We start from the raw sequence: 25058 nt of genomic DNA on the forward strand, positions 1-25058 counted from the left end.
TTATTTTATCCTTGATTTCCTTTGCTTACCTAGAACCTTTTCTTACAACTGCCTCAACCTTTTTCACTTTTTTCTTAGATTGTATTTGGCTTTCAATAGTTTATGCACTACCAAATACTTCTTCTGTAGGTTCTTTAGGGGCTTCCAGAAGTGCTCTAGCATAAGTTTCAATTATATGATCATATGTTTCGTAGCCCATCTCTGTTACCCAAACTGTCCTAGGGATGACTACTTCCATCCAGATTTCATCCTTCTTGATTACAAATCATATTTCATCCTTATATTTGTCAACAATCTTTTGTGATAATCTGATTCTTTTCTTCATTTTGACTTTAAGTGCTTGAAAGAAATCATGTATATTGTTTTCCTTATCTTCTCCCATGTTATTGAATAGTTCTATTAGTTGTTTCCCTACCGGTATATCATATCCAAGTTCTTTGTAGCCTATACCAGGAACCTGTTTGGTTATATGTAGCATCAGACATACTAGCAGATTTCCAAATTTAAAAGTTCCTTTCTTGTCCTTCTTAATCTTGCCTAAGTTGTCAATTAATTTGTCCTTCAACCACTCACATACATCAATCTTCACATTATCCGTGACCATATCATAAGCACTCTTAATGCACAGACTTGAAACTGAATTGAGTCTTTTTGCATGAGTAGCTTTATATCCTAATAACATGCTGATAAATCTTACATTAATATCTGTTACATCATTTACTCTTAAGGACCTTTTGTCAGATGTGGCACCAGTTAGGTTTATAACTAGGTCATTGGAGACCTTTTTAGTCTTGTCTGGCCTTTTACCGGTGGTCGGTAACCCTGTGATAGCTTTCATAGCTTCCTTGGTGATTTTGTGAATTGCATCTAACTAGAAAAAATCACCATCTACCCTGCTTAAGACTATCCTAATCACATCCTTGGGGAATTCAGGAATGCTAAGGATCTCTGTAAATCCTAGGGTTTCAATGATCTTATGTTCATCTTTTACATTTCCGAATTCATCACATATGATAGTTTTAAACATGGTTTTAATCTCTTCATCTCCTAGTTCCTCAATGTTGCAGTGAATGTAAATTCTGGGGTCTTCAGCATAAACAACTCCCTTAGTAATTTGAGAAAAAGCACCTAAGGTATCATCTTTCTTTGCTACTTCGGGAACTAATTGAAATACGGGCCTAGGTCTTTTTATAACTTCAAAAATAGTAAGGTTTGCTATATATTCAAGTGCAGAGGTGGATGCCATGATAAAATACCTTTTACTGCCTTTAGGATGGATGATTGCTTGAAGTGTTCTTGCCTCTTGTTCAAAATGCCTTAGCTTGGAATCTTCGCGCTCTTCGTAGGTTTGAAATCTCGGTAAAATGAAATGGAGCCAAAACCTCAAATTTATAGTGTCTTTTTGCCATCTACCACATTAAATGCATGTCGGTTAAGTATTCACTTAACATTGTCTACCGATAATAAGTAATTTCCAACTTCTCATCTCTAACCGAGGGAATAATAGCACATGTGTCATTAGATTGCCAAACCCTCAAGGAAACTTTCTTCAATTAGATGAAGAACTTCTTGCTGGTGGAGCACTGCTCTGTCCTACCAGTGAAGCATCACTCTGTCCTGCCAGTGAAGCATTGACTAGTTCTACTGGTGGAGGAGTATTCCCAATATTTAGATAAGCTTTTCTAATCCATTGTTTGGAGAATTCTTGCTTAACCTCTTCAACTTTTTTTTTACCCTTCAAGCTAGAAATTTTGTTGTCTACCGGTGATCCTTTACTTCTATAGAATTTTGCAATATGTCCAATCTTGTTACATGCATAACAAGTTACATTATTCTTCTGAATAGCTTTCCCATAGCCTATGCCAGTTTGTGTTCTGCATTGATTAGATAAATGTCCAAATCTTCCACAAACATAACATTTCACATTCATTCTGCAATTTTTAGAGTTGTGACCAACTTTGTTGCATTTTGAACATTGACCGATGGGTGTGTTGATATTCTGATAATTTCTCGATCTACATTCATTTTCTCTATGACCATACTTATTACAGTTAAAGCATTTTCCATTGAATTTATAAGCATTAGGTTGTCTTACCGGTTTGCTGTGATCTTGAGTATTTGCAGTACAGGAGTTTTCACCAACTTCAAAGCCAATTCCAGAAGTGTCATCCTTAGGTTTTTGATTCTTCAGCAAGGTGCCAAGTTCCTCTGAGCTTTTCTTGAATTTTTCTTTATGTTGATTTGCAGTTTCTAGTTCTCTTTCTAAGACTTCTTTCTGCCTCATTAGTTCATTGGAGTCATTCTGAGTGTGCATCAAATCTATCTTCAATAAATCATTTTCGTAGCTAAGTCTTGTGTTCTCATTTGCTACATCACTTAGTCTTCTGGTCAATTCTTCTTCATTCTTCTTCCTATCCTCAATTTATTTACAAAATCTCATAGTCATATCCTGCATCTCATTCTTTGTTGTCATGTTCTCCAGTTTCAACTTGCTTATCTGATCATTAAGTGATTCCTTTTCATCATTCTCATTTTGCATCTTTTCACAAAGTTCTCTTCTCTTATTTCTTGCAACAGTAAGATTCTCTTGAAGTGCCTGAATGATATCCTCAGCTGCCTTTAAATCATCTTCTAGTTTGATATTTTTCAATTTTTCTGTATCATAGTTAAGAGAGCTCCTTCAAGTTGCTTCATTAGATCTTCCATCTTTACCGGTGTCAAGATCTTCCTCAAGTTGTTAAGCTTCTGAAAATAGAGGACCAAGCTCTGATACCAATTGTTAGGATTCCCACAGATACTGAGAGGGGGGGGGGGGTGAATCAGTATCTAACTAGTATATAGAATTTCTTATCTTAAAACATGCAAAAAATATTATAACAGTGTACCAGTATGCAAGAAATAATGAAATAAATAGAATTAAAAACATCCACATGAAAAGCACACCATGACACAAGGATTTAACGAGGAAACCCGGTGTGGGAAAAACCTCGGTGGGATTTGTGACCCATAATATCCACTTACTGGCCAATAAGAGAATATTACTTACAAGAGGGGCCTACACATGCAGGAAGGCCAACTACCTAGAGCTTACTACTCAATGGGAAGTCTCACTGACTTACAATGTGGATTATACAAATCCAATATCTTGTACTGCTTTACAATAGCATCTATAATGCCTGATCCAGTACCGGTTGCTGCTTTGCTTCTTACATAAACCCTTTAACCTATATTTCGCATAATAGGTCTGCCTTAATATTTCGCTTACTTCACTTTCTTAACTTCCTTACAAAATGTCTACAATGATCTCTTTTATATATAAGAGTCATTTTACAACATGCCAAGTCGGCTTACAAATTTTTTACAATAATAAACAAAATATAATATAACAAAATCCTGTCAGCCTTTGTGCCGGTATACTTCCTTTCTTTGTGTCGGTGCCGGTGTCCTGACTACCAGTGTAGAGTGTGATCATTGATGTCGGTGAACTATCTTGCCGGTGTAATGCCTTGCCGGTATAATGCCTTGCCGATGCCATAGGATTGTAAGGTTGCCATCAATGACAAAACCTTCAATCACCTACAATGTCTCATTGGAGTGTGCATATGCCAACAATAAGATAGATTCAAGTCCAGGACTTGACAGACTGTATCTCTTTGAACTGGTCCTATCCTGAGTGATAATACCAATGTTCCTTTAGAGGATCCCTCTTCTTCATCATATGCTTTGATTGTTTTTTTTTTATGGGATCCATTGCTTCTTCTGAGAAACCTAGGGCACACACTAAACTCAATGCACAAATATTCAAACCTACTCCTCCATCTATGAGAACACTTTTGATGCATGTTTTATGAATAAGCACTTCAATGTGCAACAAAGCATTGTGGGGACATTGTAATGACACATCATCATGTTCTGTGAATGATAGGAAATGAGGAGCTATGAGGTGTCCCACTATGGTTTGGAACTGATCAACATCCAAGTCTTTAGAGACTGTGGTTTCAACTAGAGCCTTTTCTAATATTTCCTTATGCATTGGTGAGAGTTTTAGTAGCTCTAGGATTGATATCTGCACGAGAGTCTTCTGCAATTGATCTACTATGTTATATTGCCTCGAGTTAGATGTTGCGTCATTTGTCACACCGAAGAATGTTACCTTAGCCTTACTTCGAGTAATAGCATGTGTTGATTCTGCTGGTATTTTCTCTTTGACAATAATGACGTTTACTACATTATCATAGGCATGAGCATAGTTAATTTTTGCTTTCCCTTTGTCATTTTGAGTATTTGATGTTTCACCTTTTTCATAATTGGGTAGTGGAGTTTTGAAGGTCGTATGTGATTCATTTGTTTTGTGCCCACCCACTGTGATGACCTCATTGTCTATTAAATATTGAATAACATGTTTAAGTCTGTAGCGTCGTAAATTGTACGCACTTGCTAGGGTGGTACAATTTCACACCTAGTTTAGCACCCGCCTTGGCGCATTTTGCATTTTGCATTGCATTTCCCCTTTAGCACTTAATTAATTAAATTAATTAGGTCTAGGGTTCTATTTTATCATCTCCCATATCATAAAGTTGGGCCCTTTTCATTAAAGTGTGCCCCTTTCATTTTATTCTTCCAATACATCATTTAATCAAAAACCCTAATTAGGTCCTATTTTGAACTTGGGGGCTTGATTTCGGGGGTCAAAACATCTCGAAATCACCTATAACTTTGGGATTCTCTCTAAAATCACCATATCCGACGACCCTAAAAATTTGGTGAAAAGTTGCTGGGACCATGGCGCCCGGAATGCACACAGTCCCGGACATTTTTCCCGAAATTTTAGGAGCGCGATCCAATCATAAAATAAAGCTTAACCCCAAGAAATTGGCGGGAGATTCAATCTCTAGGTCGGCCAAAAGTTGAAATTAAGACCTAGGGTTTCCTATATAAGAGCTCTCTTTCTTCATTTGAAAGGATCCAGGATTTTTGGTTTTCAAGGACCTTCTATGCAGCGAAAGAGCAGATCTTTGAAGACTTCAACAACATTCAACATCCATCCATCAAGCATCTATCAATTTCATTCATCCATTTAGGGCTTTGAAGGCATTGAAGAACAATAAGGGATCACCGACTGAAGATTGGCTTGTACCCCTCCCTTGGGGTTGGGTATGATTTCATGTTGTTTTCATGTCTTTGCATGAGCCTCATTATATCATTTGTATTCATGCTTTAGATCACTTTGCATCTTGATTTGGAGCACTTACATTATCATGTACAAGCAATTAGGGTTTACTTTCTAGGTTGCTCTAGTTTGCTTACTTGCATTTTAGGATCTTGCACACACACAAGGTCTGCACACACACTACTTTTACAATACAACTTGGCTATTCGTGGAGGTGGAAATCACCAAAGCAGGGGTTTGTCTAAGGCAAAACCCTATATAGCCGCCCAAAACACCTTTTCAGATATAAGTGCAGATTTCGGGATTCAGACGACGCTCCAAGTTGCAGATCCGAAAGAAGCAGACGGAGACCAAACAACACACCAAATTTCAGAGCAAAAGACCAGGACAGGGGCGTGGGGCGCCCTGGTCCTGCCAAGACAGGGGCGCTCGACGCCCTAGTCCTTTTGTCAGACAACAAGTTTCAGACAACTTTTCAAGTTGCAGAATAGCAGTTTTAGGAGCAGAATCAGGACAGTGGCACCTGTGCCCCCGTCTCGAACATTTTCACTTAGATTTTAACTCCGGGTATGCATCTGCATTCTTGTCTTGTCCTTGTGTTTACAGCTTTCCATTGTTTAATCTTAATTCTGCAATCTTGTTACTAGTTCATACTTGCACTTTGGGATTAGGAATTGAACTTGTATCATTTTATCTTTCAATTACAACAAAGGAATAGAAATCCTAATAGGTAGCCCGTGGCTCTATCTTCCACAAAAAGAAGTAGCCAATTGTGTGATACCTCTAGGCTCTTTCGTATTCCACAATGTGTGTCAAAAGGTAGGATTAGGACATGTTAGCCTAGTCTCGCTTTTTCCCCCACACAAAGTCTTTGAAAATCATTGGTTTGATGCCCTTTGTTCCTATGAAATTCACAAAAATGATTATCATTCCACCAACTTGGTTTAATTTTGGGCTCAAAATTTCTTGCTTCTGGTAATGTGATTAACTTGTTTGCAAGAAGACTTTTTAAAGCTAATTGCAATGGTTCACCAATGTTGGTAAATTTTCTGCGCACATTGGGAAAGAATGGTTTGGGTTTAGTGTTATTGTCTTTATTACTCACTGGTGCTCTACTCGATAGATTAAAAATATGTTATTGTGGTTTAACATTATTGGTATCACCTACTCCATCATTCACATCATTTTTGTTTCTTGTCCAAAATTTTGGCTTCTCATTATTGTGATTGTTGTTGTTGTTATTATTGGAGGACTTTGAGGAATTATTTCCTTCTTTATAGAGCTTCAATTCTCCTTTCTTAACCATAACATCCTCAAATTTGAGACCATTTTCAATCATCTTTGTAAAACTAAGAGGACATTGTAACTTGAGTGCTTAACTCATTTCACTTGTGAGATTATCGATGAATATATCCATCTTTTCGTGATTAGGTACTACTCTAGGATACCTATTGAATAAACATCTCCATCTTTGTAGGGTCATGAAAGACTCTCCACTCTTTTGTTTAATATTGCACAAATCCAGTATAGTTATCTCATGTTGTATGTTTTAAGAGTATTGTGAAATGAATTTGTTTACCAATTCTTCAAATGATCTAATCCCAGGTGGTAATTTGGAAATCCACTCCATTGATTGTCCACTCAAACTTCTGGAGAATAATCACATGAGATATGTTTCATTATGAGCAAATTCCATGCTCATTGTGCAAAACTCTCTGATGTGATCTTGTAGATCCGTTTTTCCATCATATTTGTCATATTTTGGGATCTCACAATATTGTGGAAATGGCACCATGTTCAAACTCATGTCAAAAGGATATGGGCAAATGTCTTCTAATGAATATCTCTTGGCACTTGTTCCATTTTGCATATCCTAAATTTGTTGTTGTAGAGTTTGTATTTGTTGAGTGAGATTTAAAAGATGATCATTACCATGATTTCTTCTCGTATCATAATGAGTTCTTGTGTCATCGTGATTCCTTCATGTGTCATCATGAGTCCTTCTTATGTCTTCTTGAGTTCTTCGTGTGTCCTCATGAGTTCTTGTGTCATCATGAATTCTTGTGGACCATCATTCCTGCGATTGAGAGTTTCATCATTTTGCTCATTGTTATTGTGAGTATCATTTGATCCTTCCTTTTGTCTTAAGTTGTTTATGTCAAAGTCTTGGGGAAGTTTAGCACCAGATTTTACTAACATTAGGAAGTATTTCTCTTTTTCACCCTCCAATATTTTCTCCATGAATTTATCAAATTTAGTGTCTTGTTGGATTTCTCTGATGTGTTGTTTAGTTATCTCCTATTCTATTTCACTTCCTTGTACCATTCTCTCGTGATCTTCTGCTATTTTAGGTGTTTCTATTTCGACTTTTTGTCTCTGAGCCCTGGTTAAAATGGGTTATACAAGTGATCTGAATATTTTACGAGGTTTTGATTTTCTAAAATGTGTCTCAATAAGATCAATTGTTGAGGTAATTAGGATAAATTGATGCGAACACTTATATTGAGTGATTGAGACAACCCTGATCTTTGTTCTAAAGCTAGCGTTCTTAGAGGTTCGTTGTCAAACTCATTTCCACGACCGCATAGATAATCACGATAGCGGTGTAAGAATACACGATGTTTCAATAAGAGTGTGATTTATGTAGAGAAATCTTCTCTTTTTCAAGACCGCTTTCTGACTAAGCTTCCTCTTTTTTAGACGACATGAAATGGTCATTCAAGCATTTGTGAGTTTGCAAGTTTTTCGATCCTAGTTTGGAGCGCAAATTTTGTGATTTTGATATGACCAATTTGAATAGGAATGATATATCCTATGATACAGAACGAGTTTAGTTTGATCAAGCATTATAGTTTCGTGATAAAGGATGATAGATCCTGATGAGAAACTATGTTTGAGAGATCAGTTCATCAAAGAAAATGTGATTATGCACTTTGAGATGTTGGATCTTAAGCTTGTGGGAGATGAATGTTTGAAAACCTTAGTGTGTCTAGTTTTGAATCTGCTTTGACAGAAGATAACTTGACTAAGTGTCCCAAGAAGATGACCTAGTCACTATGTTTAACTATCTGAAAAATGGGTTGTTTTTGTTTTTTGATTTTGGTGCAGTTTACTAGAAATGCTGACAAAATGACCATAAACGTTGCTATACTAACCAGAAACGTTGCTAAATTGACCAGGAACTCTATTTTGTAGACTGAAAACGCTATAGGATTGACCAGAAATGCTGAGGAAATGACCAAAAACATTGTCAAACAGACCAAAAATGCTATCAGACTGACCAGGAATGCTAAGACAGTGACCAAAAATGCTATTATGCAGTTTAGTGACTCTAAAGTTCAAAATAGTTAAGTTTAGACTCAGAAAAAGGTTGTTTGAACTTAAAAGATTGTTGTTTTGATCCAAATATTTGATTTTCAGAATCAGACAACTAATGTTTAGACCTAGCAAGTGTAAACTTGGAGAGCTAATGTTGAAACATGAGAAAGATGACATTCAAACCAAGAGAGCTAACATTTAGATTGAAAGAGATAAAGTTTGAACCAAGAGAGCTGACATTTGGACTAAGAGAGCTAAAGTTTAAACCAAGAACTCTAAAGTTTAGACCAAGAACTCTGAAGTTTAAAATATTGATGTTGCAATTCAGACAATGGTTGTTTTGACTCCAAGAGTTGATGTGTAGACTTAGACAACTGATGTTTAGACTTAAAAAGCTCAACCTTAGAGAGTTAATGTTGAGATATGCAAGAGCTAACATTCACACCAATTAAAAAATCAAAAACATTGTAAAATTTAAAAAAATTTAAAAAATCACGAAAAAATTAAAAAACAAAAAAATTATCCAATTCATCTCCCGAGGGGCATCCTCGTATCACAATCAATCAATCAGTGTCTGGGACATCATATAAAATCATGTCCACATCAAATCGAAATATATCATATCGAAATCGAATCCGCATCAAATCACATCAGCAACATCATCAAATCGAATTTTCTTTGAACCAACGCATCGTCACACATCGCTTCAAAGAGGGGCAAAATGTATACACCTAAAAATGGTCTAAAGATGATTCATGAAATACACAATTATTTAATTAATCCCCCTTCCCAATTAATTCAATTCACAAGTAATTTGATTAATTTCCCTATTCATCTACTTGTAAATAAATCTAAATGATTTATTTATATAGTTCATTTCATATCCCCCTTTTGATTAGTTAGAGTCAATTGTAATAAACATGCACAATTAATGACCCAATATAAATGAAATTATGAAGCATATTGAAAGTTAAATAAAAGCAAACCAAAAGCTCCTTTGAGATGTCCCATCTTCCTCTATTTTTGAGGACCTTGAAGGTGTTGGTTTTGTTGGCTCTCAGCGGAGCAATGACCTCCAAAGTGGCAACTTAAAAGTTGAGTAGCTACTTCATGATAATGCAAGTGATTTATTGCATGATTGATTGATGGATGATTTAGCTAAAATGATTATTTAAGCTACATGATTGATAAATGGAAACTAAATTAACATGCTAAAAGTTATTCTAAACATGGTAATATTGATCTAATTGTCAATTATGCTAGATGATTAAGATATAAAATGCCTATAGTAATGATGCTAAAATATAGGATGCAAGGGATCCTTGTTGCTCCAAAATGAGGGGTATTTATAGGAATTCCAAGGCCAAAGCTGAGGTGCCAGGAATCGACAGTCTAGATTCGATCTAAAGATACCAAGGGCTGAGATTGAGGAAGTTGGAGAAGAGGTCGGGAGGAGGGACATATGTCATCTCTATGGTGACAAGTGTCAAGGAACCTTGCTCATGAGAGGGCAAGTGTCCAAGGAGAGAGGACATGTGGCTAAAGTGCCATGTGTCTCAAGTAGGGGATATCCAACCCACATGGGGTTAAAACAAAAGAGGTTAGGATGTGCAAGATAGGATAGGGTTAACTTTAGACCCAGGACTAGATAGAAGGGGTTAGGTTAGGGGGTGGTTAGGCTATGTGGTTAGAAGTTAGGAGCCATGTGCTCATGTTTGAATTTAATAGGAAAAAGATAATTAATCTCAACAAACTTGGATTCGTTAAATTTAATTACGAGATTAGAAGAATTGATTTAAATGGAGGGAATTAATGAATTTAGAATTAATTAATCAAAAGGGGGATATGAAATGAACTATATAAACAAATCTTTTATATTTATTTACAAGTAGATGAATAGGGAAATTAATCAAATTACTTGTGAATTCAATTAATTGGGAAGGGGGATTAATTAAATAACTGCATATTTAATCAATTATCTTCATATTATTTTTAGGTGAATACAATAATTTTCAAGAGTTTTGGTCTTCGACATATCATTCGCCACACATTGGAGATAGGACTTATTAACAATAGAAAAACCAAATATGCTAACATAAACATAATAGAAATTAGGAAAATTTTATTTTGTCAACCGAATGTAAAATCTCAATCAGACAAATGCGAAAAGAATAATTAACAAAATACAAAATCCAATACTTAGAAATGCGAAAATCATTGGTCACAAATGTGAAAAAGCTTACTATTAACTGCAAAAAAATCTGCAAAACAAAAAAATCACAAATTCCTAGAAATTGGTAATAAATTCAAAACATCAATATCAGCTCAAGATTCATGTTGTATTTCTAAGTATAAGCAACCACGTGCATCTAGTATTTGGTAAGCTCAATGTATTCATCAAGCGCTCTGAGTGATTGTTCTGCTTCCAAGATTTGTTGATGTTTGTTTAATCACTTTCATTTTGCTCTTAAATGATGGCCTAAAAACTTAGGCTTTATTCTATGAGACATCTTATAAACTTCATTCCCAATTACAGATTAGAGTAATAAAAAACATAACAGAGAAAATGAAACTTATAGAGGAAGACACTTATACCTTTGCTCTTTTTACTTGATAGGTATGAAATTTTCTAAAATGCATGCAAAAATCATGTCGAACGAATGTGAAATATAACTTTGAAAAATGCAAAATAAGCTTGCGACGAATACATAAATCTACTTTAACGAATGTGAGAGCTTGGGTATGGTTGCAAAATTTTGATCTTGTGATCTGCAAAAGAATAAAAAAATTAGAAGGTTAGAAAGTTGCTCATTTCGGGTTCACCATAAATATTTGCAGGGAAATTCGCTATTGTTTTAATTAGATTAATGAGAAATCACCAAGCTCGATCTAATTAATTAAAATCCATAACATCAATGAAAGTATACTAATAAATTCAATAAGAAAACAAAATTGGAAATATTAGGAACCTCTTATTGAGTTTGTGCATCTCACTTCCATTTTTCTTCTGATTCTTGTGGTAGGATGGCTCTTAGAGTTGCGTTGTGAAAGACCTGCAAAATGTCAGCACAATAATTCGAAGATAATGGTTGTTGAAATAGGGAAATTGATATCGAAATTATAGATTTTGGAAGAATGATTTGGATGGTTGAGATTCATTTGAGAACTGAATTGATCAATGATTGAAATTTCATGTGACAAGTTGGTGGGAGGGACTTGCTCATTTGACTAAATTTGATTGAGAGATTAATTGAATTGATTGGGGAGTTAGCTGGCTTGATTGGGAGTCAAACAAAATAATTGGTTAGTCAGAGAATTTGATTAAATAGTTAATTGAATTGATTGATTAGAAGACTAATTTGATTGAATTGTTAATCAGATTGATTGTTTAGTTAAAAAAAGGTGATTGATAGTTAGAAAAAGTTGATTGAGAGTTGATTGGATGTTAGTGGTAGTTAGTAATTTGGCATGTGATGTGGGAAATTAGCATGAAATGTAATTTGGTTTGAATTTTGATTTTCGAAAATGTTAAATGAAATTGAAATTAGAATTAATGAGAAATTAAATGAATTTTAATTTGGAGGAAATTTTATTGACTTGAAATTAAATCAAATAAATTTAAGAAATTTATTTAATTTTGGAGGACATAATTAGATAATTAGATAATTCAAATAAATAAATTCATCATGGGAGGAATAGAAATTGAACTTAATTAAATAATATAAATTGCTTAATTAAGGTAAAAAATCACAATTAATTAAATAATAAAATTATTTAATTAATTTTAGAAGAATAGTTAAATTATGGTTAGAAGAAGAATAGAAGAAAATGTAGAATAATTAGCTTATGATGGAAAATAAGATTACTGACTTAGAAGAATGAAATTAGATTAATTAAACAATTAAAATTATTTAATTAATATAGAAGCATAATTAGCGATGTTAGTGACAGGACAATTTTGAGTGTCTACAATAACCACCATCTTGTAGCATGCACAAGATCAACACAAACACATCCATTTTATTGCCATTATTCTAATCCTCATCTTAATATGATATCATCATCATCATCATTCAATACATCATACCGAGTGTAGACATTAGACACCAAGAAGGTGGTCATTCACAACACAAAGCAACTGCAAGCATCATCCATCTATACTCTATATCAATGATAACATTTGCCACAATCAGTGACAAGAACGTCCAAGAATCTCCCCATACACAAATAATCATCATATCCAAACATATCACTAATGACAACACACAAGTTGTAGGTTGACATCAATGAAAACAATTATTAACAATGGCAACCTATTATTCATGTACCTCACCATGATCTAGTTCTTAAATTACACTTGTACGCCCATGCTTATCACTTACATATCGTGTAGCTATATTATGTGTGCATGGCCACATGATCTTATGATATTGAGTGACACTTTGCTTCCCCATTTCTTATTGTCTTACCATGAGTTATTTTATTACATCTGGGGCACCATAAATCCTTCCCCACCTACCACATTTTATTTGTGCTCCTAGAGTCACAATGGTTCTTACATAACCTTCCCCACAAATTTATTGGTTGCAATGCATATAGATCCACTACATCCCTAGGGACCTATTGCCTTACTTAACCATTGCGTGCTTGCGCTCTTGAATGCCACCACAATGCCACAACAAGGGCATGGCTATCCTAGTTTTATAGGCAATTACACAAGCACTCTTGGCCATTCAGTGTTATATCACCATTTTCAATTGCCTATAATAGGCATAAAATTTATACTAGTTTTTTTTATCACCAACTCATGTGCTTGTCATGCCTAAAAGTTTTGGCTAACTTTCACATTGAGCTATCTATACCACTCTTTAATTTACAGGACTTATGCACTTACGTACTTAACTTATATTTATATTTCAAGCTTTATTTTTTTCCTTTCCTCGAATCCTTGCATCTCATGGATGTGCAAACTAATAAAGGGGGCATGTCATATTGCTAATGCTCCTTTGTTGCACTTGCAAATAGTCACAAGTGTCAATACAAAGATTCATCACTATGTTCAAAAGGATTGAGATAACATGACATGACAATACTCAATATGCAATATCATCCTACAAATACCACAATGGGTAAAGCATTATAATGACCACTTTTTTATAGAGGTGAAATGTTTTTAACCCTACTCTCTTCTTCCCTCTCCCATGATTGTTGAAAAAAAATTTAGCTTTACCTTCATTGAGCATGTGTTCTTTTTTTGTTGGTTCTCATGAAGACACATGCTAAAAGATCACACAATGAGATCTAGTGGGGTCCATTACTTTACGTAGACTTCGATATCCTTTTATGTGTGAAAATTTACTTTACATGTACATTTGTGAGTGCTCATTTACTTAATGATACATGTTCATGATAAGATTCACATGCACCTTAAAGTGGGAGAAAATTTTGTCATGAATTTTGTATACTCATGTCAATTTTCATCTACTTGGATCCATTTTGATGGAATTACTTAATATAATTCCATATTGACAAATGCAACACTCTTATGCAAAGTTAAGCTCATTCATTAACCCTTCACCCATCTCCATTTACACCTTCCCACACATTCAACCCTATATTATCTATATTTGCACACTTTCCTATATATTTGTCATTCTGTTATACCCACTATTGCTCCATGTCTAGCATTCATTATTTGCATATATATTTCTATTTCCTTATCACGAAATAAATCTCATAACATGCAAGACTAATCCCATGCCACACATAATTGACCCAAATTTAAATGTTTGCAAACTCTTACCAATTCTTTTATCTTAGCAAATGTTTTTGCGACTTATTGCTATATCTTGGTATTTAAAGGCATTACACTTTTCATTAATTAAAAAACATTTTTTTATCAAAAAATATACATTGAGAAGATAATCATTCTCAAAACACTTCACTTATGAGAACTAAATCAAACCTAATTACACATCTAATCAATGTAAAACATTTGCATCATTGAAGAGTGTTGTCTTTGACCACTTTCACAACTATAAAGCTAGTCCAATCGAGAGGCTTGATCTAGAAGAACTAGCCCTTTTAATTAACAGTTTTATTCAAGCATTTTTAATAAACCAATCCATAATAGAGGACACAAAACAAAGTTTAAAGCAATGGACGTTAAAGAAATTTGCTAAATGTAAGATCACTTTCATGAACTACAAATCACCTTCACATGCTTGATTAGATCTACACAACATGAGATCTTTCCTACAAATATTCAACACCCTTTTAAGCCATTCCTTCCAAAAATTTGATTCATTTCCCTTCACGTGACATATTATTGAGGTGATAACCCCATGCCCCCATGGGGCTACTCAAGCACAGTTTTTGCTTAAAATTAAGTGTTCTTATGCAAATTTTTAATTAAGAAGAAAGGATAAATTGGTATCTTTTCTTATTTAAGTGGAGCAGCTTAAAACTTAAAAATAAGCTTTGAAAAAAAAGTGGGCCTGGAAATAAGCAATTGCTTGTTAGGAAGATTGCAACGTGGCTCTCCAAATTTTTCTCTCTTTTTTATTTGTTTCCAATTTTTCCTCAAAAATTTATGTGAACAATTAGCATTAAAAATTTCTCTTAATAATACAATTTAAGACGACAGTAACAAGCATGCTAATGGATACTTGTCCTAAATTACCCATATAGTGTATTCTAACTTACTTTGCTGTGGCCCTCCACCATGTCCAATTTCTGGGTCGGTGTTATCTCCCGCGAATAAACAAACCCTAAAGTAAAACCCTTATAACCCATAGGTGAACACTTACACGTGTCCCTTAAATATATATTCACCTCATTTCAGTTGACGCATTTAACATTTTTAAAATTGCCTCTGGAAAGCTCTACAAAACACAGCAAAGACCAGTTCGCAGGGAGTCTTGATACCAACAAGCTGCAACCATGAGTACCATGAAATTTTGTAGAGAATGGTATTGTAACTATTTTACCGCTTTCTTAAGAAACCATCCCACTTTTCTTTTCCTAAGATTTCAGCTTCGATAAGTTTTTTTCAACACATGTTAATTTGTTCATGTTTCTGGTTTCATCTCTCAAGCATTGTTTTAGTTTTATGTAATGGGTTACAACTCTGATTGTATTGTTAGCTGTTTGCAGTAACAACATACTGTACCCAAAGGATGACAAGGAACAGAAGATCTTGCTCTATGCTTGTAGGAACTGTGATCACCAGGTCAGTAATTACCCACACAGTAATTTCAGCTTAGCTTTTCAGTGCAGACAATTAATATAGGATTTAATTTTTTTTTATCTTTTTCTACTCAGTAAAGTGGTTTTGATTTACAAGGATTGAACACTGGATCTGCATCTTACCCTAAAAGCATACAAACATAGGACTTTAACACAGAAAATCCGTCAAACATGAATTTTCTTGGATTGTTCACATATGGGGGCTGATTTTGGTCCAAATGTCTGCTTGTCACCCATCGCCAGTGTTATATTACAAAAAAAGGGTTTAATTACAAATAGAGATGACATTTAGAGAACCGTGAGCTACTGATAACCTAATTTTAGTATTGCTGGTGCAATGAAATTATAATGCACTGAACCAACCCAAAATAAATGCATCCAGTCATGTGTTTTTCATGAATATCTTTTCTTCACTTGGTTTATAAATTATAATGGGCGAATACCCATGATTCTTAATTGGTAGCGTTCTGTTGGTTGTCATTATTCTTTTTTAGCTGGGTTCATATTTCGTGATGTATTCTCGGTTCGTATTCTGGAAATTTTGGTGATTTATGCTGTCTTCCATGATTTCTTTTTACCCATTTTTTCTGCTTGGTTTATTTTATTTGAGTTAAGCTTCTAGAACGTTTTCTTTAATTTCCGTGAAAACATATGGATCGTAGATAATTGTATCACATAAGCTACCTTATCACAGTTAAATTAACGGATTTCAACCTGGCTCATGCTCTTATGAGTGCCTCATTTTCATTACACCACAACCCCTTGGACATGCTTGCTGTATGGGGGCTTTGTTTTAAATGCTTAATTGAATTTTTTTACTTTTTCTTGTTTGCATGACTCAACTCAAATTCCGTGCAGGAGCCTGCAGAAAACAATTGTGTTTATCGAAATGAGATACATCATGCAGCAGGTGAGCGTACACAGGTTTTGCAGGATGTGGCTAGTGATCCCACTCTTCCCCGCACTAAAACTGTACGGTGTGCTGCCTGCAATCATGGGGAGGCTGTATTTTTCCAGGTAAGCTTCCTTAATAGTATTTTTCATTTTACATTCCCTTTTTAATGTCCCCTAAGTAGTTATACTTTAAATTAATCTAAATTTGTCCCAATCTAAAATAGGTAATTAAGTTTATGGGAGTACCTTTGTATACTGTTTTCCCGCAACACAAAATTGGAGAACACATATGAAGTAATATTTATAAACTGAAACATATACTAATGAATTAGATTGAGTGATACCATTCTTTAATGTATTAATTACCATTAGTATTATATTTGTTAGATAAAATCAGGTTGTAGGTTAGTTGCCATTCTTTATTATCCAATTCTTAGTGCACTAGGGTAAGCTAGCTGGATAGGGTGTCCAAGAGACCCTCCACCGTAGGCCCAAAAGTAGATGCTAGATCCCTCGACTCCATGTGGCAGGTGTTAAAGCATCCATCATGGAGTGGCATACCCAGTGAGGTGTCCTATCGCCGTTCCCCCTCTTCACAACCACCTACTCTCTTAAGCCCAAGAGCAGATGCTACACCCCTCTTGGCTCCATGTGGCACAGGTTTTAAGCATCCACTATGGAGTGGCATACCTAAGAGAGGGTCCCTTTTATACAATGAACAATCTTGTTTATTATATTCCAATGAAATTATATTTAATGTCCAATTCAGTCCATCACAGATATACAATTACCATAACTGTTTATACTTAACGTTGTCGTCACAAGTTCCTTTATATTATGTTAGTGTGTTATATCAGGTTATCATCAATGCTTTATGTTAATAATATCTTGTTATCATCATTAGTCCTTTATTTGCCATTATTTCATTATAATTGCTATGTTGTTCCTTATATTATCAGCATTACATTGAAATACAGTATTATTCCAGATTATAAACAGATTTTGGTGGTATTATCCATCCTTAGATTACATCAACATATATATATATATATGTATATACTATGTATATATACTATGTTAAATTCATTCTTTAATTACCAGTCCTACAGTATGTAATTATCTTAATATAGACTTGGATAACACTCCCACCCTTATATCGTATTATTAAAATCTATCTTAATTAGGATCATATGTAGTAATTTAGTTTCAACAATATGAATGACTTGTTAGGCTGCAATGCTAAATAAGAATGCTAAGTCAGAATCCTCACATACCTGTTGCTGACCATATTCGCTATTAATCCTTGCTAGCAACCTTCCTATCTTATCCAACTCCCCTTTCTTCCTCCTCATGTCTGTTGGAAGGTATTTATCCTTCCTATCGTGGGTGGAGAGACCACTACCAACTGTCATGCCTTTTAGTGTCCGTGACCCCTTTGAAAGGTCGCTGACTGTTCCATCATCACATTTCTCAAACCATGGCAACCATTCATAACAAATCGTGAATGCCAGTAATTATTAATGCAAATACATTAATCGGGATATAATAATAATAAGAATCAGTTGATAATAATCACTATTGCTTAAGGATATATATATAATCAGAATATAATTAGTAATAGGAATCAATTAATATCAATATTAGATATCATTATTGGTTTTGCCTGAATCTTAATAACAGTTCTGTTCTGATCTGATTGATGGATGTTCGCATTGGATGCTTTGATTCCTTTCCTTTATATCTCTCAATGTGAGGGAGTGTCATACCTTTTCATCATGTATGCCCTTTGGCAAGAGACACACCCTTTGAAAGAGTGCAACTCATTATTTCTGCCCATTGAAACGGACACAACCTTTCACAATCAGATCTGCACTTCTTATTAAATCAGATCTGCACTTCTGATTCCCAAATCACCCCCCTCTCCCCTTTTATACCTCATATTTGGGAGAGTCGCAACCTATCATTTCATGCCTTTTGTCCATTCATTAACTTAATTAAATTTTTAATTCTATTCTTTTATATTTTCATTTTCATTTTATTTTTGTTCTTTTAAATGCTAATCTTATTATTAATATTAACCATTAAATTCTTTTTCAAAATGGGGACATTACACCCTTTTAATTAGGGAGCCTGAGAATTTTATACCCTGCTAAGAACTGCTGGTTGTAAGTGATTCTATTACATGCTAACATGGGGACACAGTAGCCACGAGAACATTGAATTAAATCCTTCTATTTGTCAAGGTTATGATCCCTCTATTTCAGGCCTGGCTGATGCATTCAGTACAGGTCAAATGGTATACCTGCTGGTTTAGGGAAAATATGTCTGTGTTAATTGTTTTATATGTGTAACTCAGCATTTCATGAACAAAATGCCTTTTAGTGAGAAATTCAATCACAAAAGGTGACCAGATATTGTATGTTTTTGCTGTTTCATGGATTTTCTGAAGTTGACATTTACATGATATCTAGTATTGCAATTGTTTGATAAATTTTAGCCACAATTAGTATAGATGTTTTTACTCCAAATGCCTGAAATGGAGCGTAAAAACCATTTTCTGGAATTTGCATCAGCATATCAATTTTTGAAACAACAGAATGTTATGATTAGTAAAGTTTGCTAATGATGTTCAAACTGGAGGATTATATTGGGAGGGTCATATTGATTTATCCATAGTCATCTGAGGATGTGGAGCTATGGGTATGGTTACAGTTATGTAGACACTATTTTAAATCAGGATATGGGAGTAAATAAATAAAGGCAGTGCTATATTATTTAGATTTAGTAATCAGAAGATGCATGTGCAATCATGGGAATTTGTTCCTCATCCTCAGTGTAGTTTTCTGTGACTATGGTTTTATCCATTGGAGTGGCTAAAACATTTTCTGGGGATTACATCAATAAACAAGTCTTTGAAACACCTGGGACATTATGGTTAGTTAAATTGCTAATAACACTGAAACAGGAGGATTATTTTGGAGGTCATATTTGTACAAACAAGATTCCTGTTGCTTAGGGGAAAATAGTTCTGACTTTCTTGAATGTTTTAATTTATTGAAGAATATATATTTCGTCCAGCATGTATCTACTGAATAATTTACTTTGAATATGAAGTACTGGATTATTAATTAGTATGGATTATGGAGTGCTTTTCAGGCATCCGATGTGTACGAATTTCATATTTCTTTTTAAAGAGACTTTAGTTGTAGCTGTAATGAGAAGCTACTCATGCTAGAAAATATGTTAATATTAGTAAATCAATTTTTTATGATAAGAAGGTTTTTCCCGAGCTGTAATTTGAGGAGTTGTCAAATTAGGAATATGATTGTCATTTCATTAACGGTTTTAACTTTTGACCTATAACTTGGGAAAATTGTACATTAGTGCTAGGGACAAACTGAAGTGGCATTGATTGAGATTAACAATCATTTTGTTGACCTGTGGATGGCCCATGTTTATTGATGGTACTATAGAATCTAGCAAGCATCTATTGCAGAGTAGTTTACTGAAGGAAAATCAAAAAAACCATCATCATGTTATGTAATAGGGAACATTGTAGAATGAATCGATAATAGAGAAGAGGGTTTATTATAATAGACTATTATCAAGTAATAGATGGATGGACGTACGATTTTGGGCGCCACTGGATCCTGAGTTACTTTGTGGGGATGATCTCTTGGCATATAGCCTTGGAAATTTGAAGGCTGAGCTCATATCCTTTTGACATCTGTGAATCTAATAATCAGTGCAGTGAGTGTGCTTTAATGGTTCAAATTGTGAAAACATGGTATATCTGTCTCTAGAGAGCCTCTATGGGAGGTTAGCGAAAGAGCTCAATCGCTTGATTTCTAGTATGTTAGGATTATATACCTCTTAGTCATCATTTCCTGACCAAGCTTGCCATCAAAGTTAGAAAACATAGTTTCAAGGAAGTTGAATCAATCATGGTCACAAGACCAAGACTTGGACTCAGTGAAAAAACACAAAAAATAACAGATTTTAGGGAAAAAAACAGTTCTAATATGCAGTCCATATCAAAACTACTTAAAATTCAGGCTAAACTATTCTAGTACTTTTTCCATACTAAAATTTACATCAAGAAGATAGTAAACAATACATTTTTTTCCGTTGAATATTAGTTTGTTTGCAGTCTAAAGGAATCCCGAATTCTTCTGGATTCAACTGAAAAAAGAATTTGTGCTTGACATTTCCAATCTCTGTACTGGATCTGTTCAAGTATTTGAAAGTTGAAATTTGAAACCTGAGATGAAAGAAGATTTGAAGATCGTAAGCAAATCCTTTCCAATCTCAATTGTTAACATATCCGGTGCAAGGTTGAAATCTGTACTTCTCAATCTATATAAGACCAGGGTTACATGGGGACGCATCCAGATTCCTGGGCTCTATCCCACTTTTCTCTTTTCCCTTCCGGTTAAAAAAACATGAGGATGTCCACAAAATGTGTAACGGAGGTGTGTGATATGTGTGATATCTCTTGATCATCTTCGGGATGGTTGGATTTCCCACATCTGTCACACTTTAAAATCATTTAGGAAAACATATCAAAGCAAAAAAGAAAGGATGTTAGAAAGGAGGATATCAAAAACAACCTTTAAGTTGCAGTTTTTTAAATCCACTGCCACGATGCCATCTATACTAACAATCCTATGATCTTTAATTCAGTTTATGCAAATGCAATTCAGACAAATATTCCTGATATTTAAGGCTGTTAATTCTTTTTAAACATATTTGATTAATTTTATTGGAGGTAATATTTGGGTTAGAGGCACCCCATATGATGAAGTGAAATGCCCCGATGCATTGATGATGCTACAGATCTTTTTCATAATGGTCATGCATTCCTACTCCTTTTGATGATACTATAGGTCTTTCTTATAAGTGGCATGCATTCCTCCTCTCACTGGATACACACCCCTTTAATCTGTATGCTTGAATTATACATGCACCCTTAATGCTCACATATTTGCTTTTTGGATATTTTGTTGACTTTGGGCCATTTGCGGATTTGTATTCATAACACAAACAATGAATTTAATTGCTGGCTATACTCGATTAAATGAATCTTGATCACTGAATCTTGAATTTGGTGCATTATATGAGTTTCAACATGTGAATCTTGATGTCATGTACAGCTCTACTTGTAAAATATTTCCTATTTAATACTTATATATTGAAAATTTGATACTGTCATACCATGCCATTCCCCCAAAATGCCTTCCCAGCATGCCATTCCAGAAACATGTTGTGCCATCCAGGAAATGCCGTGCAATGTAGTAAAGATTCTACCCAACAAGCAGGAGTGTGAATGCATCTTCTAGTTATTTGCTGTAGGTTATTTTCTATGTTGTTAATCCTTGCCTGGCCACCCTTAAATTTTCTTATATAATGATGTGTGCATAACAGAATGATATATAACTTTTAGTCTTTTACAAAATTTTAGCTAACAAAATAATACCTAATGCAGGCGACTGCCAGAGGAGAAGAAGGCATGACTCTGTTTTTTGTTTGTTGCAACCCTAACTGTGGTTATCGATGGAGAGATTAAGCATTTCTTGTAATAACAAGAATTGCAAGTCCATATGTAAGTTAAGTTTTTGTGTTTCTTTACCAAATGCATATACTTTTATTTACTTAGCGGATATTGTAATTTCATTGTTACATCAAAACTTGGAGGCGGCAGTAAGTATTTCAATGTAATAAAGAATTTGAGAAATTTATCATTTCTTGAGTGATTGCATGCATATTGGTATTGTATTAGTCTACTTTGATTTTTTTTTCTTGTATGGCTGATAACATGCTGTCTGCCATTGTAGCCAGGTGTATATACCTAACAAAATGTTATGCCACCTGTTTACCAAGCAAAACATCCATTTTGAGTGTCGGGTGTTTCTGTGGATGACTCTGATGGAAGTAGATTCAATGATATCGAGGAAACTGCTGTCTGACTATGACGGTCTTACGTTATGTCAGTACAGTCAAAAGGTGCACTGGCATTGTATTTAAGCATATTAGAGATAGATGATAGCGACTGGCCATGATGTGAATTACTGGTAATCTTGAAGGGGGAAAACTTTACATTCTGTACAAAATACATGAGCTTTTGATGTTGCCTGTGAATATTGAAATGAATAGGTGTATGGTGACTGTTTTAGTGGGTGTGCACCAATCAGAAATCCTATTTCCTGTTGTGAATAATTAATATGTTTTTGGGGTGTTTTATGTTTTAGGTTACTAAAAAAAAATCACTTCCATAAGCAAGAAGAAAACTTAAAACTGTGCATAAAGGATAAATAAAAATTTAATATTGATAGAAATTGAAAACTCAGTTCATCTGAATGACATAATAAATTTGGATTAATTCAACGGTTCTGAATGTGCATGCCTAATGTGAACTAGTGATGGTTGCATCCCAGTCCTCGTGTTGTTTTCCAATAAATGTTTCTCTTTTTCATGGTTTCATCTGTGATTCTTTGTTGTCGATGTAAGTAGAAGGGTCATGACTATAATGCAATTATTAGAAATTGTTTTGTGCAAAAATTGTCAGGTTAGATCTGATGTACATAAGTTATTGAAACTTGATTATATAATGTTTTGCTCGCTTGTAATGCAATTATTAGAAATTGTTTTGTGCAAAAACTGTGAGGCTAGATCTGATGTACATAAGTTATTGGAAATTGATTATAATGTTTTGCTCATTTATTCTCTTATTTAACTCTGAATTTAACAATTTGATACCGTATTCAATAGATTGATCTATATCCTATACAAGTTCTTCAAATTTAAGCTTTGAGAAGCTGTGGATGTTATGGGAAAGCTGTGAAATTAAGTATTATATCCTACACAAGTTCTTCAAATTTAAGCTTTGAGAAGCTGTGGATGTTATGGGAAAGCTGTGAAATTAAGTATTATATCCTACACAAGTTCTTCAAATTTAAGCTTTGAGAAGCTGTGGATGTTATGGGAAAGCTGTGAAATTTAGCCAAGAATACTAGACAAGACGGAAACAACAATTGAAGCCAACTTTCAAGAAAAAATGAAGAATGCAATGCACATGGAGGAGGTACATATATAGGAGAAATATCTTATCTACTCCTATAACTAATTTGCCACTTAAGAGCATAGCTTATACAAGACAAAAGGGTGGATCTTAGCGTTACAGTCTAATAAGGTACTCAAGTATAGTGCACTTAAAAAAAGAAAAAAAGAAAAAAACTCTTTTGGAACAAACTTCCCTTTAAATGAGGGTAAAGTATCCCCTTTACAAGATGAGAAGTATAAAACCCTATGCGAGGAACAATCCTTCCCATAAGAGAGACGTGAGACCAAGCAGCCCTTGCCCTCGCCATAATGAAGGATCTCATAGAGTGATGTGTGACAATGAATGGAGATGATCTAAGCTTGACAAACAACATTCCTCCTCTTAGGAAAAAATCCGAAGAAATATAATTACACAAGTATGTAAGTTGTCTTCCCATTCTATATAGGAACATGTAGGAAGTCAAATGATTGACCTTGAATTCATAGAAGACTCAGAACATGGACCGTGGATGTATGGCGATGGCTAGATCAACACGAATTTGACATAGTTGTAGATGACGATGACCAAGCCAAATAGGTCACAACTAATTAATATTTGCAAAATGCACAATTTGTCACTATAGATGTTGATTTAGGCAAAGCAAGAACAACTAGTGGTGGACATGAAGTGATAATAATGTTGATGTGATTGCCATTAAATAGAATATCGATGCCCTCAATAGTGTCCTCCAAGTTAGTAAGATAGAACTTACAAAATAAGCCAGCAATGTTTGTCGAGTACTCATACCAAATAGTTGTACTTGAAAGATGATGACTAGTTTGTTGCACCAAATCATTGGAAGCTTTCAAAGAAACAACTTGGAATGCAGGAGTAGCAACAAGTATTGGAGGAGATGGAGTGTCTTCAATTTTAGGAACAACAACATGTGGAGGAGATGAAATATCATAAATTGTAGATGCAACATTATGTGGAGGAGATAGAGTATCCTTTAAGTGTAGATGAAGGAGATATGTTCATACAAGTTGGGGCGACAAGACTCAACATTATAGTTAATGAAGCATCATGATTTGATGAAGATCCAAACTCTCCATGCAACTATTGGATGATGGTCCAAGTAATGAAAGGTATTCAATATGCTTTATGTGATGAAAAAATCCCTTATAAATTTTTATACCTATTATCTCCACAAACCTTGTCATTTCTATTAAACTATTTTTTTTTATATTTGTCCGATGGCTCGAAAATGAGTCCAAGGAGATAAGTTAATAGACTATGCTCATGATAGTAATTCTTTATCCCTCATTTTTAAGACAATTGTTTGAAGCTTGCTGGATAACAAAATTGGAATTGTGGTTTTAATGACATGAT

General features: G+C 34.5%; 1 protein-coding gene across 2 annotated transcripts; it reads left to right on the plus strand.

Annotated features, from left to right (window-relative positions):
* Positions 1–15302: 15302 nt before the first annotated feature.
* On the plus strand, positions 15303–22802 carry LOC131041987 (DNA-directed RNA polymerases II, IV and V subunit 9B). 2 transcript variants are annotated; one of them, XM_057975272.2, is made up of 5 exons: positions 15303–15459; positions 15644–15719; positions 16595–16753; positions 22116–22232; positions 22465–22802. In XM_057975272.2, exons 1-4 carry the CDS (start codon positions 15431–15433, stop codon positions 22194–22196), a joined length of 345 nt encoding a protein of 114 aa, XP_057831255.1. In that variant the 5' UTR covers positions 15303–15430; the 3' UTR covers positions 22197–22232; positions 22465–22802. The 2 variants fall into 2 exon arrangements, with proteins under 2 accessions (XP_057831255.1, XP_057831256.1); XM_057975273.2 differs by having other exon boundaries at positions 22469–22802.
* Positions 22803–25058: the final 2256 nt, after the last annotated feature.

Source organism: Cryptomeria japonica, chromosome 1 (genome assembly GCF_030272615.1).
Source record: "Cryptomeria japonica chromosome 1, Sugi_1.0, whole genome shotgun sequence".
Classification (NCBI taxonomy): Eukaryota; Viridiplantae; Streptophyta; class Pinopsida; order Cupressales; family Cupressaceae; genus Cryptomeria; species Cryptomeria japonica.